This window comes from Coloeus monedula, assembly GCF_965178545.1.
Source record: "Coloeus monedula genome assembly, chromosome: 1".
Lineage (NCBI taxonomy): Eukaryota > Metazoa > Chordata > Aves > Passeriformes > Corvidae > Coloeus > Coloeus monedula.
The window spans coordinates 88,722,695-88,737,599 of NC_138781.1; the positions used below are offsets into that span (position 1 = coordinate 88,722,695).

At 39.1% G+C, this 14,905-nt stretch overlaps 1 protein-coding gene across 5 annotated transcripts in view; it reads right to left on the reverse strand.

The window, feature by feature from the left end:
* Window positions 1-282: 282 nt before the first annotated feature.
* COBL (cordon-bleu WH2 repeat protein) overlaps window positions 283-14,905 on the reverse strand; it is a 157,918-nt gene continuing 143,295 nt past the window's right edge. For 4 of the 5 annotated variants that reach the window (XM_082287359.1, XM_082287363.1, XM_082287361.1 and 1 more), the window contains 5 exons: window positions 13,199-13,302; window positions 9,938-11,955; window positions 9,203-9,322; window positions 6,630-6,881; window positions 283-1,439 (listed from right to left, as the gene is read on the reverse strand). In XM_082287359.1, coding sequence (XP_082143485.1) covers window positions 1,422-1,439; window positions 6,630-6,881; window positions 9,203-9,322; window positions 9,938-11,955; window positions 13,199-13,302 — 2,512 coding nt within the window. In that variant the 3' untranslated portion in view covers window positions 283-1,421. The remainder of the gene's footprint in view (window positions 1,440-6,629; window positions 6,882-9,202; window positions 9,323-9,937; window positions 11,956-13,198; window positions 13,303-14,905) is intronic. The other variant, XM_082287360.1, reaches the window with a different exon arrangement.

Here is a 14,905-nt window from a genome sequence, read left to right on the forward strand (position 1 = left end):
CCTGGCTTGAGGTATTTTACGTTAGACTTGAGATACTGAGCACAGAATACTGGTTTGCTTAAGTCTATCTCTAGTTCTAATTTCTTTGAGTAAATAGAAAATATCTGGCAAAAAAAGAGCCTTTAAAGTCATGTCAGGTTTTGATTTTGTTTTTATTTGTGGCACTAACAGACATCAGTATTTTACAATATATAATATATAGTCACATTAAATGCAGATGGCTAAATAGTCTCGTGCTTCAACAGTCCATAGCTATACATTTTAAATTCCAGCTAAAAAAAAAAAAAAAAAGTAATCTGCCACCACTCTAGTCTGTGATTATAAAAATGTAAATGTACAAACTTCCTCTTCTTCAGTTTCACTACAATATAGGAAACGTGAAAAAGCATTTTCATTTGTCCTTTTTAAGTTAATCAATTTAACGAAATATTTTCAAAATATGTACAACAACAACTACCAAAGTAGTTAGCATTTGAAAAAGATGCTGCTATAAATACTTGTGAGACAACATACAACAGCCATACAAATTAGAAACCAAGGGCCAACTTACGCATGACCTGAACAACAGACCACAAAAGTCCTGGATACTGACAGGAAGCAGCTTCACTTCATTTTGCAATGCAGAACGAATTCTGCATCTTGGACCTCTATATTCTGACTCTTGTTTATAACCTTCACAGTCTGTTGCAAATAGAGATCCTTTAAGGTGGCTCAATATTTTTGAAGTGCCATGAATGTTACCAGGGTTCAGCATATCTCTGCACATTAGCATTCTATACGTCATATCCCATAAGTAACTTTTCAATAGACACTGTCTCACATTCATTATTGATTGCCTGCTTTCTCAGAGCTCCAGCAGAGATGCAAAGTTCATTTAATTTTAAAAACTGATGACCCCAGCATATGACAACTTAGGTATCATAACTTTTTTCTTGTGATTGTTTTTTATAGACCTTTATTCTGGTTTCACCCTAATCACTTACAGCCCTTTTTGAAATCAAAAAAGAAGCAAGTAAATAGTTTGAAATACTTACATACTTTCAACAGCTTGAAATGAGTATTACTTTTCAGATAGCTAGCAAAGTTTTTAATTTTGCCCATAAACACAATTAAGTATTAACACAGGACTGCACAGTGTTTATATTCTTATTAACCTGCCAACAAGAATAGTTTATTGGCAACCTTAAATATTCAGAGGCAAAACACAATTCCTTGGCACAGAAGCTTTACAGCAGAGCAACATATTTTCCCCTTAGAACCATTATGCAGGAACACACAGAAAATTAACTACAACTTATTTTGGCTTGTAGTCAAGAGAATAAACTAAACTTCTTGATGTTTTTTGCCACTTCAGACTCTGAATGATGATTATGGGTGCATATGGGGTTAGATTTTCCAGTTACCTATTCTTTTTACATTGTTCAAACGAGCAGAGGGACCTGTAACAAAGAAAAGCACATGATCATTCAAGATATTTTTAAACCTCCAACTGTTGACATTGTTAACCAAACATTCTCCCATGGGGCCAACTTCAAGTTTGGTCTCTTCATCTGCTCCTTGAGACTATTTAAGCTTATCTGCTTTTTTTCTAGCTATATCACTTGGTCTAATGAAAAGAGCTGTCCTTCCCTAAAAACCTACCTAAAAGTCCTAAGGAAGTATGGTTGCAATTGTGTTGTTTCTGGAGCATAGGTGATGCATTTTTCTGAGAAATTCCTTCATTTTGTGGAATGAACAGAAGCCCAAGCTGGAAGTATGCAACATCTGATAGCCAAAATCTGTTCTGTATTGGTTAGCTGTCACTGGCCATAAAAATCAATTGATGAGTACTTTGCTTCCTGATTGGATGAAGGAAACTCCCAATGGCTTTGATTCAGGAAAACACTTAAACAAATGCTTATCTTCCTTCCCAGTCCTCAGGTCATCTAAACATATGCTTAATTTTAAATACATATGCTAAGGTGCCCTTCCAAATTCAAAGTTACTGAGCTTTGGTTCTATCAGAGAGATATACGTTAAGGTCACCGCAAAAGCTAAACAGGAATAATCCATTTCATCAAGTCTAAATTTTCCATTTTGGCCTTTATTCTTGAGAAAAAATAGGTCATGGTATTAATTATTAGCAAGGTGAAGAGTTCAAATTAAGTTTTATCTTCCAATTCAAACAGAGTAACAGCATGCAAATGCCTGCCTCTCACTCTCCATGGGAACTGGAATCACTTTATAGGCTCATTATAACCTGTATATCAAGCTTGGCCAACCTTATCATGGGGCCTCCTGCCCTGTTTCCAGCATACCAAAGCCTACATCAGCTGTGGCTTTGAGTCTGTAATTTCTGTAATTGACCCACAGATACTGATGATAACAAACTGTATTTGCTCATTCACAATTGTGCTTCTCTGTTTATGTGAGAAGAATAGTCCACTGCTTGACCTAAAGGTATGGAACTAGGCCATGCTTCCTAGAAGACACTCAACAGGCCATAATTCCAATCGATGCATTACTTGTTGACAACCAACTCCAAATTATTCCAGAGAACACCAGGGACTCATTGCAGTTGGTGCAGTAATTACCTTATCTGGCTCCTTTGATTGACAACAGAATGATACACTGCACATATCAAGAGCTGACGTGACCTAACACGGATGCCAAACATCGCCATGAATGCTTGTGCGAACTGTGATGGAGCCAAATTCATTTTTAAAACCTCAGTGAACAAACAGAAAAGGCTACTTCGGTGCAACTCCAATCTTTATTGGAAAATACAAGGAATCTGCAGAATCTCCCTTACACATACCATTTAAAAGTGGTCTAAAGCAATGATTTTACTAAGAGCAACAGCCTGTTCTTCAGAGATATAACTTGTTTTCTCCACCATGTGCAGACACCTTCCGCTGCAATATTTCTACCAAATCCCTGGGTACAACTCTACCTAAAGTGAGTGGATGGTGTATAAGCTAAAGCAACTTTTATAGCTTCTCTTTATTGAGTAAGATTTTTAATCCTGCATGGACTTGTGCTGCAACTATACCTACAGCTAGACATCTAACAGGTTATTTGCATGTGTAGTTACGGTTTTTTCCACAGATAATCATGGCAAATCCCAAGGCAAGTTACACAAACGCAAAAATACTCATGCATTGATATACAGAATTTCAGAAATCTAGCTATGTTATTTTGCATTTTCTGAGATGGCAAATAGGAAGTTAAAAACTGGACATATAGATCTTAACTATATGACACTTTGACACAATTTAAGGAAAACACTAGTTCACTTCTAAAATCAGAACGTCAAATGGTACAGCTCTATGGCCTGAGTCTTGCCCACCAGAATTAGCCAAAATTTGGTCTCAGATGAACTTCCTAAATCAACTGATTCTCCTTTGCACATGCAGCAGGCCCCATGGCTGGGACGCAGCCTCCTCGCTAGTGAGATATGTTCATTTCTCGAGACAAGAAACCACCAAAGGCACCAGGGCCACCATCATGGCTGGTGGCTTTACTTGACACCACAGTTGAGCAGGCTCAACTGGGCTTAGCACCTGCAAGGATTTTTCTTCAGGAGTCTGTGAACAGCAACAGTGTGCAATAAAACAGAAGCCATTTCTTCAACACAAAGATTTATTTCCTAAAACAGGCACAGTACTCGAAAAAATGGATTAAGGAAGAGTCAGGAGAGCTGTGCATATACTATCTTACCTATACTTGGCATTTCCCTGAAGCATCTATTTCTGCTCTGGTTTGTTTTGGCTGACCCAATTAGAGACTGTGCTGTGCAGACCCTGACTCTCAGCTAGGCAAGGTCAGCCTGCAGCAACTTCTCTCCTCACTTCCTGCACAGTGAATCTTTTAACCTTAAAGTTCATGACTTTAGCAAACAGCTGTGTAATCAGCAGAGGAGTGGAGGAGCTGCCTTTTCACAGATATTACTTGAGCTCAAATGTTTGTTGGGATGCTCCTTATCTAGGCAATTGGTTGCTTTTTACATTTGCTTCCCCTGACAGCTCCGTTTGATCTACTTCCATTGCAACTAACCCCACATAAATAAGCATCGAGTCACACATAACTGTGCAACAAAGATTCTTCCCAGTTTTCTAAAATATTAGCTAAACAAATGACTCTGTTGTCAGCAACACAGATTTTTCCCAGTTCTCTACAATATCAGCTAAAAAAATGACTTTGCTGTCAGAAGCCCTTGTCCCAGAAGACTTTGAGAAGACAATGGAAGAGAAACAGATGCCATTACTGAACTGAACTACCTACTCCGCTGTCTAGTTTGCTGCAACCAAAATCTTCCAGAAAGCAAAGCCAAAACCAGCCCTGTGCTCACATCTCCAAATCACAACATCATAGAACTTTGACAGAGGAGGCAAAACAAAGAAAAAAGTTTGCATCAGCCTTGGCACAAAGCAACCTGTCAGCCACTGCCTACAAAAAACTTAGTGTTCCTTAGACACGAGTAAAGGAAGAAAACCCTGATACTCAGCTATCATGTACTCTCTCCTCTGTGGATTCAACTTTTGCTGCCACAACTTGTCTAACTGCAGGGAAGGATCAGAATTTGGCTCTCAATATAGTGCAGAAAACTAGAAGAGATATTAAAACAGACTGGATAGAAAGTCTTTTCAGAAATCTGACAACATTTTTACTTTAATCAGTTATCAAGGACATGAGATCTCAGATGTCAAAGTGTCATGATGACTTTGGCGTATACAAGACTAGCTTGCATATCCAGTATCTGGAAGGACAGCAGAGTAATAAGAAAATCATACTCTGTCTTGGACAAAACACTGCTCTCTTGTATTTTCATAAGAGACCTATATAATGAGATGTACTCTTCTGCTGTTCCAATGTCAAAACTAGCTAAAATTACTCTGTCTTGGAAATGAGACAAGACAGGCATAGTATTTAGCAGAATACATCAGTATATCTGGTGTACTTTCACGACCTGCACTGGTTATCCAAGTGTTTTGAAATAAATCCCCCAAAGATATGATAAAGACTTGTTTTCAAGAGTAGTGCTATGGAACCCCTCAGAGCAATGCAGTTGGAAGAATAAGAAATCTGAAGTATCTAGAAAACAACTGCATGAAGTACCCTTGAATGTCCAAGTCCCATTTTTTTCTGTCAATTGGTGAAGTGGGGAAATAAAGGCCTGACTTCTTCATAATTTGTAGTCTTAGAATCATAGAATTTCTCAGATTGGAAGGGACCCATAAAGATCACTGAGTCCAATTCCCTGCTCCTCCCAGGACTGCCTAAAACTAAACCATATGACTAAGAGCATTGTCCAGCTGCTCCTTGAACTCTGTCAGGCTTGGTGCTGTGACCACTTCCCTGGGGAGCTGTACCAGTGCACAACCACCCTCTGGGTGAAGAACTTTTTCCTACTGAACAGGAAAGTCATATGAACTTCCCCTGACACAGCTGCATTCCATTCCCTCGGGATCTATTGCTGGCTGCCACAGAAAGGAAACCATGCCCGTCCCTCAGCTGCCCTCCTCAAGGAAGGCACTGACTGCGATGAGGTTGCTCCTCAGCCTTGTCCAAACTAAACAAACCAAGTGTGAACTCATATGTATTACACAGACGTAATTTTTCACATGAAAAATTAACTGCACACCCAGATTCCTCATGTAATCAGAACATGCTGATGTAAATTTCCATGAAACACTGATTTGTTTGTGCCATTTGTATGATTCTGTGGAATTTCTGGTTTATTAGAAACCAGATTTTTTTGACAACTTCTGAATGTTAAAATTTGAGTGCATTTTAAAATTTAAAAGAGGACAAGTGAGCAAGGTTAAAGTCTATTTACACACGGTTGGCATCAGCTAAATCATGTGTTGGGAAAACTACATCTGCTTTTCTACATTCCCTTAAGTCCTTGGATCAAAATCTATTCTTGGATACTGAAGTGTAATTGGGATGCCTCCACTAAGGACAATTGATCTGCTTCTCTTTACCAAGAAATACAGTGTAACTTGAGATTAGGAACAACAAACTTTGATCAAAGAGATAAGTGAAGTTACTCCAAAAATCACACACAGACAACTGAGCATTTTGCCATCTGGGAGCTGACCGATTCACATCTAACCAGAAAAGTGAAACACACATCATTCAATTAATGACTTCAGGCAGACATTATATTGACCTCACAGTTTACTGACAGCTCTCAGCACATGTGACCAAGGTTTAAGTGTTGGGAATCAAGGTCTAGGACACAATACTGAAATTAGGAGAGAATATTTATTTATAAATCCGCCTCAGGGTCTCATATCTGATCTTTCTTAGGCTCACCTTGTCTAAAGGACATCTAGTATTATCTCGGATAACAGAGAACGAAAAGGTCATGAAAATGCTTTCTGAAATTATAGTCATGCTCTTGATGATCTCTTTAATAAAAAGTATTGTCTGTTCACATGGTTGCATAGTCACACAGGTGTGTTTCATTAGCTGTTCAAAGGTTTCAAATCTATTCCTGATCTTTGATTCAGTTAGAGGAAATAGTGCATGTAGCTTCTTCTGATGGAAGGAAGAAATGTGTGCCTAGAACAGCTTAAAAATGGCTCTGAAAACACAGCAAGCATAAGTCGTGTCATCCCAGTAAAATATAAAAGTACATTTACCTTTCTTAACTTTGCTGCTCCAGCACCAGAGCGAATGGCCTCCATTAGGGCTTGCCTTGCCTCTGCTGGGTTACCTGTAGCTGTGGCAGAGGATTTAGGAGCTGCTGCTGACAGCTGAATGGGAGGTGGTGGTGGTGGCTGGGCAGGGGCAGGTGGGATATACAGCTGCTCTTCCTGAAGGTCTTCTGCCTTCTGCAAGGACAGTTCTGCATCCCTAAAACGCTGCAGCTCTTCAGAGGCCAATGAGGAGATCTGCTCATCATGCAATTGAAAGAAGGTGGTTAATATCAAGCATGGCTAAGCTGTAATTATTTGACATTTGATGCACTTTCAGTATGCCGATTTCACTTTTCTTGGACGATGTAAAACACATAAAACTTTTGGTTGCTCATGGGATTGAACATCTGTTACTACTCACTCACATCACTCAGTTGGGCTGATTACCAGCATCGAGGACTTGGCATTAAGTCTGTCTCAGAAACTCAATCTTTATTTACTGTGAGCTTCAGCATCCTGTAACTCTTCTTGGCATGTAAGGTAAGAGAGAAAGTTGGACTTGGTATTAATTTGGAAACAACCACAAGGGTTTTGGAATCAGGAAGATATATTAGGTCTGCAGTAGCCACCCAGGAATATGATTACATTTTGCAGTCTGGGCTGCACAGAAATAATCTCAGATGACAGGGAAGCTCTTCCAGATCTGAGCTCTCAGACATAGCTTCACTGAAAAAAAAAAGCCATTAAACCTAAAGTTTCCAGCCATAGTTAAGGGAAAAAAAAAAAAAAAAGACCAGAGAGAACTATGTGAAAGCATTGAGAACAAAATCAATTGATTACTCTTCCAAGTGTGTTTCTGTGGAATTTCTGAAACTAAAATTTCTGCACCAATTACCAGCTTGGAAACTCATCCTACTTTAAATACATGCAGGAGAAGAAGACAGCCTTTCAGATTAAGCCAGATTTTCCATCAACTATGTCAAGAGATACTTTTGCCATTAATACCATCACCAGTAATAATCATGATGAATTGTTAGTAATTACAATGACTCAGCAATTATTAGGAAATTCAGTATTATGGGCCAGATAGGAGGTTTCCAAGCAGACACATTATAATTCATTTCTCAGACAAACTGAGGCACAGAGCTTCTGTGGTGAAAAATTAAACTATTCATCTCCCATCAAACAATCCACAGAGAGCTCCTGTATTATATTCTTTCCCTCTATATATATATATATATATATACACACTCACACACAGTATATATAAATATATATATATATATATACACACACACACAGTATATATAAGCATCATGTCATGATAGATAAAAGGTGAACATTTGAGACAACATGAAAGGGACAGTTCTTTCATCACAGCACATCTGTATTGGGCTCTGTACACACACAAACTGATTTAACTAGCACAGGTGACACAGAGTGAAAAAGCATATGGTTTCTAGGCAACTTCCTTTAAAATCATGGCATAAACTTCTCTGCCAGAGGAAAGTATTCCAAAAAGTCTCTGTGATGACTTCATTGTTAGAGCCTCTTTTACACAAATTGCTATTTATTCCTAATGAATGCAGAATGCAGTTAAGTACATGTAAAGATTGCTTCTGCTAAGCACATCCTGCTCACAGGCTCAGAGGAAGCTGTGCCCTACCTGCAGCAAGGGCAATAGGATATTTGAGGGGTGAAGTAATTCCCTAACACAAGAATTTTTCTATCTAATGCCAGCTATCTGGATATGTGCTAATTCACTGAGTCATTGCACGAGGGAAACGGGAACCTCCTTGCCAAGGACACATCTTTGGCTGGATTAGTCAAATGAGTGAAAACTAAGGCTAGAACAATGCAGGTTTTGGCTATCAGGAATAAGAGATACTTTAATGATTAGATAAATCTTTCAGAGAGAAGGAATCATCCCGCTGTGGTGAATGTTGAAGAAACATCAACATTGATTACTCACATACAACTTGCAGCATGTTAGCAGATAACCAGGATGTATGAATAACCCCTAGTGTGTATTCAGGAAGCTGGGATTGGATATATATGGTGGGTAATGCAAATATATTAATCTAACTGCAAACTCCTAAAGTATAGCTTCTCTGTGCAGAGAAGCTGTGGATGCCCCATCCCTGTTGGTGCTCAAGGCCTGGTTGGATGAGGGCCGTGAGCAACCTGGTCTAAAGGGAGCTGTCCCTGCCCAAGGCAGAGGGGTTGAAACTAGATAATGCTAAACTACTTTCCAACCAAAACCATTCTACAGAAAGACCCCAGTTAAAAGTGAAAATGATTAACATTTGATATCTTCGATGTAAACTCCCTGTAATTGGTTTGGATTTCTATGTGGTTCTTTCTAAGCTAAAAGTTTAGAAATTTTTATGGCAGAGAATAGGACTGAACCTGCTATGCTCTCTGCCTAAGTCAGATCTAGTCTTCTGTCATATGGTTACTTCCCTCAGCTTCTCTCTTTGCAGCACAGAGTTTCGTTTGTGGGATATTTGGGTTTATTCAAAACATCCAGTAGGATCAGACAACTTCAAAGATCACTTACCATCTTGATTTCTTACCTTTTTTAGCTTTGAGGTGCCACTGTGGCCTCTAATTGCTGCTAGTAGGGCTGAACGCTCATTCTCGGGGTCAGCATATGAGGGTTTCCTATGATTGCCATTTAGTGCACTGTTTGAAACCTAGAATAAAAAGGGAATAAACCTCACATTGTTAGTAGATATTTACTTAGAGATAACTTGGAAACACTTTTTGGCACTTGTACCAGAATGCAAACTATGAAGACTAATCAGTTCGTCTTTTTTGGGGCCTGCTTGTAAAACCTCATTCACACTGAACAGCGAGGGTCTGTGCAGATAGTAATGCTGTACTTAGAGATGCAGTCCATATCCCCTGAGCATGAAGTAAGTGGCATACTATTATCCCCTAGTGATACAAAATGCAATTTTCTTTCACTGCCGGTATTTACAAGCTTTCTCCATACTGTGTGTTCCTCTTTTTACACAACACACTGAAATGAAGGTTTGGCTCTTAGACTAACCTCCATTACCTCTCCTTTACCTGTGTCTGTGCACCCTCTGCCTCTTCCAGCTAGTGCAGTAGCCATAATGTTGCATAATACATGGGATGTTCAGAATAAGCAGCAGCTTGGTCTGAATCTTGCCATTATAAATTTTTCAAATACCTTGTGTTCTCCAGCTCACCAGCAACTGTACAAGTTACCAAACCTCTAGTGTCTGACAGAATGAATACAGGGCTCTACAATCTGAACAGGTTAAAAAAAGTTTCCCCTTTACCTTTCTGAGTTTCTCCTTTCCCCCTCCTGTTTGAATGGCTTCCATTAGGGCACTGTGCAATGATGTGTCTTTTGGAACTGGCTTTTGGACGACAGGCTTGAACTTCTTCTTTGGTCCGAAGATATTGGTCTGCACGTTAACATCCAGTTCACTGACAGTATTAATATCTGAATCATCAGGTTTCTCCTCCTGCTCTGACTCCGCATTTGCTGCTGCACCATTTAGTTCAGGTGAAACCTTCAGTGAACTAACCTGTACACCATTAGCAGGATGCCATTTAGTGACTCGCAAAGATGAGCTGGAAGAGGATGGGACTCCTTGGAGATCAGGAGACTTGAGGGATGAGGCTGAATTAGTGTGGGTCAAAGTCTCACATTTCTGGTCAAACACAAGACGTGTCTTTTTCTCTGCTATACTTTGTTTGCTGTTTAAACCATGATCATCTTCTGCACTGTTGTTATCCTTTGAAGAGGATTTAGTAAGTGGGACACTGGCATTCTTTTTATAGAAACTCAAAGGAGTTGCTTGATTTGGTGCCCTGATATTAACTACTTTGTTTTCCATGCCAGAATTATCACCTGGTGTAAATCTGTGGGATGCTTTCTGACTGGAAGCAAAAATACTTGAAAGTGTTTCTCTTGTTTCTGCTGATTCCGTTTCCACAGGGCTATATTTGGCCACAATAATACATCTTTTTGGTGAAACTTCTGCTTCATTCTTAACCTCTCCTGCCCCTTGCTTGTTTTCATCTTTCTCATGATATTCCATAGTGTCAGATTTAAAGGTAGTTGCACTGATATGTCTTGCAATGGCAGAGGCAACATACTGACTTGAAGTTCTCCTGTGTGGCTTTACAAATGGGAGTTCCAGCTTGTCCTTACTAATGGTTGGGGCTGCTAATGGTGTTACCTGAGACTGTGTAACTGAAAGAGCTGGTTTGGTCCTTTCATTCTCAGATTGTCTTTCAGCTACCTGGGCAGTAACAGTTTGTGGTGCTGCAGGTTTTGGAGCTGCAAGACAGACAGGTTTGTGTTCATGTTTTATAGTAAAGGGCTTAGAGTTTGTGGTGACTGCTGACTTTTTAGGAAAATGCTCAGCGGGGTCATCACTTTGCTTTTCCATAGAACTTGACCTCCAGAATGCCTTCACCTTCCCAATATGAATTTCCTCACTTTCAGCAGAAGAAGAGCCTTGTACTTGCTTACTAACACTGGTATTTGGGCCTATAAGATTGCCTAATTCATCTATCTTAATGGCACCAGTGGAGAGTGAAACTCCTCTATCAAAATGTCTTACTTCAGGTTTGGGAGGGACAACTTTAAAGGTTGTCAAACCCATTTTAGGTTCATAGCTTGATCCTGAATTCTGGGCACGATGACACCATGTGGGTGTTGATGGGACTTCTTCTACTTCCATTTTTTTTGCTGGTGGCCATTTGATTTCTAATTCTGATTTACTTTTTTTCAGAGATCTTTCCCTGCTACTACATTCATTAAATGGACTTAGCTTCTCTTTTGCTGTACTGATTTCAGTCGTGGCCTTAGAGTGAGACGGACTCAGCTTAGATTTACATTCCTCAGACTTCACACCATGTTTAGGAGAGAGTTCCAGTCTTAAGTTCTTTTCACTTCTTTTTTCAAAGGAGGATGTGAGAGATTCAAACATATCTCTCCTCTGTTCCACAGGCAAGTGACTGAATTCATTTTCAGATGGTTGCTGATATATTAGGTCCTTGCATACAGCTCCACCATCTGTGTGTCCCTTATCAAAGGAACCTGCATTGTTGTTTTTATTTGTGAAGTTTCTTGCATTAACAGAGTCATCTGAGATATTCTGTGAAACCCTAATCTCCACCTCTTGATTTTCATCTGAGTTAGAGGTGCTAACTTCTGGAGCATCATCTATGATTGTTACTGGAACAGAAATGGAAACATCTTGGGTGGCCTCAACTTTTCTTATATGTAGGTTCAAGGCTTCACTGGTGTAGTCGGAGTCAGAGTTACTGACAACATCCACTGCTGCAAAATACACATACAATGTTACATATAGGCAGTATTTAGGCAACATGACTATAAATTACACAAACAGCCAGTACAAGCATAAGCAAACCAGCCATTTTAGTTACACTAAAAGTAACAAGCATTTTTTAATGCCTTTATTACAAAAAAAAGGAGATTTCTCAGTCCTTCTTATTGTCTGGTTGCTGATTAGGATCGGCAAAATATTCCTGCAGTCCTCCTGCTTCAGCCAGTGGGAAACACACAAATGCAGCTGAAAGCAGGATTTCATCTATTGTTCATACCTTATCTTTGACTAACTTATCTCAGTGATAAACATTTCACCACATGACTCCAAAGGAGAAACATTTCTGAGAAACAGCAAGCAGCTCCAAATTATGTTTCCCAGACCTGGTTAGTAATAACAGCCCAGCTGAAGGATTTCCTTGAGCAAGCAAACAAAGAAACAGTACTTTTATTTTTTCTCCATTCTTCTCACCCTTTATTACCAGTGACTCCAGAAGCCTCATTGTGCAACAGGGCTATATATCCTCTCAAATTTGCTGGTATAAATCAAAGGTTACAACACAGAAGCTAAGGAATGGCTGTGTCTGAGAACTCACAAAATCAAATCAGACTCAAGTCCACTGCAGAAGTATTAAAATGAAGATGGGAAGTAAAAAAAAAATGTATTCAATGTCACTTGTTGACAAACCAATAATAGAGAAGTATTTTTAATTCACAGTAGGAAAAAGAGGAACACAATATGACATTTTATCTCTTCCCACTCTTTCATGTTTTCCCATTTTTAACTTTTAAATATGCCTTTTAACACAGAGGAGGCACTGGATACAAAAATGTTCCATCCTTTTCCACTTCATTATGATAAAATAAAAACAGAGAGATTCTTCATTAAACACAGAGCTAAATTCACAACTGATTTAACGTCACTGAAGTCAATGAAATTATACTAAATTTGGCCTATAAAACGTGTCCATTGAGTGCTGTTATCTGTTTTTGGTAAAAGACACTGATATATAATGACAGTCTGATATGCAGTTTGAAAAATATTCAGTGTGAGCCTATAAAGGGTGTCTGCTCCTGAAGCAAAGGAGCCACTTTGGGGGGACCACATTCTACCATGAGCTGTCCCCAGTGATCTTAGTGAGAAACATACAGGTGGTCTCAAGAGTACAGTTTGATTCTGCATCTACTGGCTATGTCTCTGTCTTTTGTACTTCAGAGGTAACACACGCTTTCCCACCTTCTAAATCTTCATCCAGGTCAGCCAAAGTCTGCTGGAGCTGTGCTGCAATGAATGGATCTTCATTATCATGCTTAGCCAAAGCCATTGCTTCATCTTGCCTGCTAAAGGAAAGAGGAGAAAATCACTGGGTCTGTCCCCTTTCTTTCACTTTGCACTGCTGCTCTGAAACACACTACAATTTCAGCCCCTTTGCTTCCACTGGGGTTCTGAAACCCATTCCCCAAAGCATGAAAAATGTGTAGCCTTAGAGATACACACCACCACACTGACACATCCACATCTAGGAAGGATCTTGGTGGTGCCTGAGCATAGTCAGCGTGCTGGCAATCAAAAGATTAAGATTAATAAAGCCTGCAAAGAAATGGTCTGGCTTCAGTGTGAAGTACACACTTCAGCTGGACTGCAGAAACACAGCATATGCCAGGACAAAGGTTTTGCATATCCATACAATTTTAAGGCAGACCACTAACCATCCTGTGCACGCACTGTAACAATACATATGCACCTTAATTAAATAAAAATTGCATGATAATGAAAAATAAATACAGTCAAAGTACTGTTAGACAATCACTCTGCATCTAGAGGTGTGGGAGGGAATGAGAGCAGTTTCTAATGAAACATATCAAGGGACCTGATTTTGGCAGAAAACTGATGAAGCTGTACAATGACCTAAGACAAGTCTGAAATCAGAATGACTGCCAAGTGTTGCTTTGGCCTATTAGAAGAAGAAAAGAAGAAGAAAATGAAACAAACTAAAATCCTAACAAAAATTATTAAAACTTAAAAAAACTGAAAAACAACCTGTATGGCAACCTTGTACAAAACAGTCCTCCTTTTTCTTAGAGAGAAAAATCTTGATCAAAACATTTTTATCTAAATCATTGAAATGAGAATTTCACATTGGACAATTTATTTCTTTCAGTTACCTCACCTGAATTTAAGATGTTGTGGTCTATGACACTGTATCTAAGTTCTGCCCCTGTGATTAGCCTGTTGAAAAAGTAGCTTTCCATTCTAGCCACACTTACAACTATCCCTGGCTGGGTGAAGCATATTTGCCTTTTCAAGATCATACCCTTAATCTCATAGATACAATAACAGATGACAGATCTTTTTGTTATTTCACGAAAAATTACCTGAAAAATGCCATTTTTATTCTTCCCTTTAAGATAGCAATCTGAATAAAAATTCAGGGACATCTCCTGACATTGATTTAAATTGTGTCCAACAATGTAGCTTCATTTTTTGCTATTTTATTGTTTGATTTCCCCCTTGCTCATACCAGGAGCAACTGAAAGCACTTGTTGAAGCATCAGGTATTTTATTTTATTTTAGTGCATTATTTATTTAGCATTCAACTCTCCTTTATGTTTTTTGTAGTAGTTCTGCAGCCTGATCCTTCTACTTTTACCTAAACTGCCTTGCACTTACAAAGCTGAGTTCATGTATGTGGTATTGATGAGAACAACAAGGTACACCTCCAAGGAAGCCTTCCAAAACTGCCATACACACGTTCTTGTGTATCTGAATACACAGATGGGATTAAGTCAAGACAACAAGGCTTGATATATGACTACGAGGTTTCCTAAACTGGAATCTAAGACAGAAATCAGAACGGGTTGTTTCTAAATACAGAGGAAGAGACAGTGTGTATTCTGTGACTGGAATAAAATTTTTTCCAATACCTGCCACTTACCTGAGCTT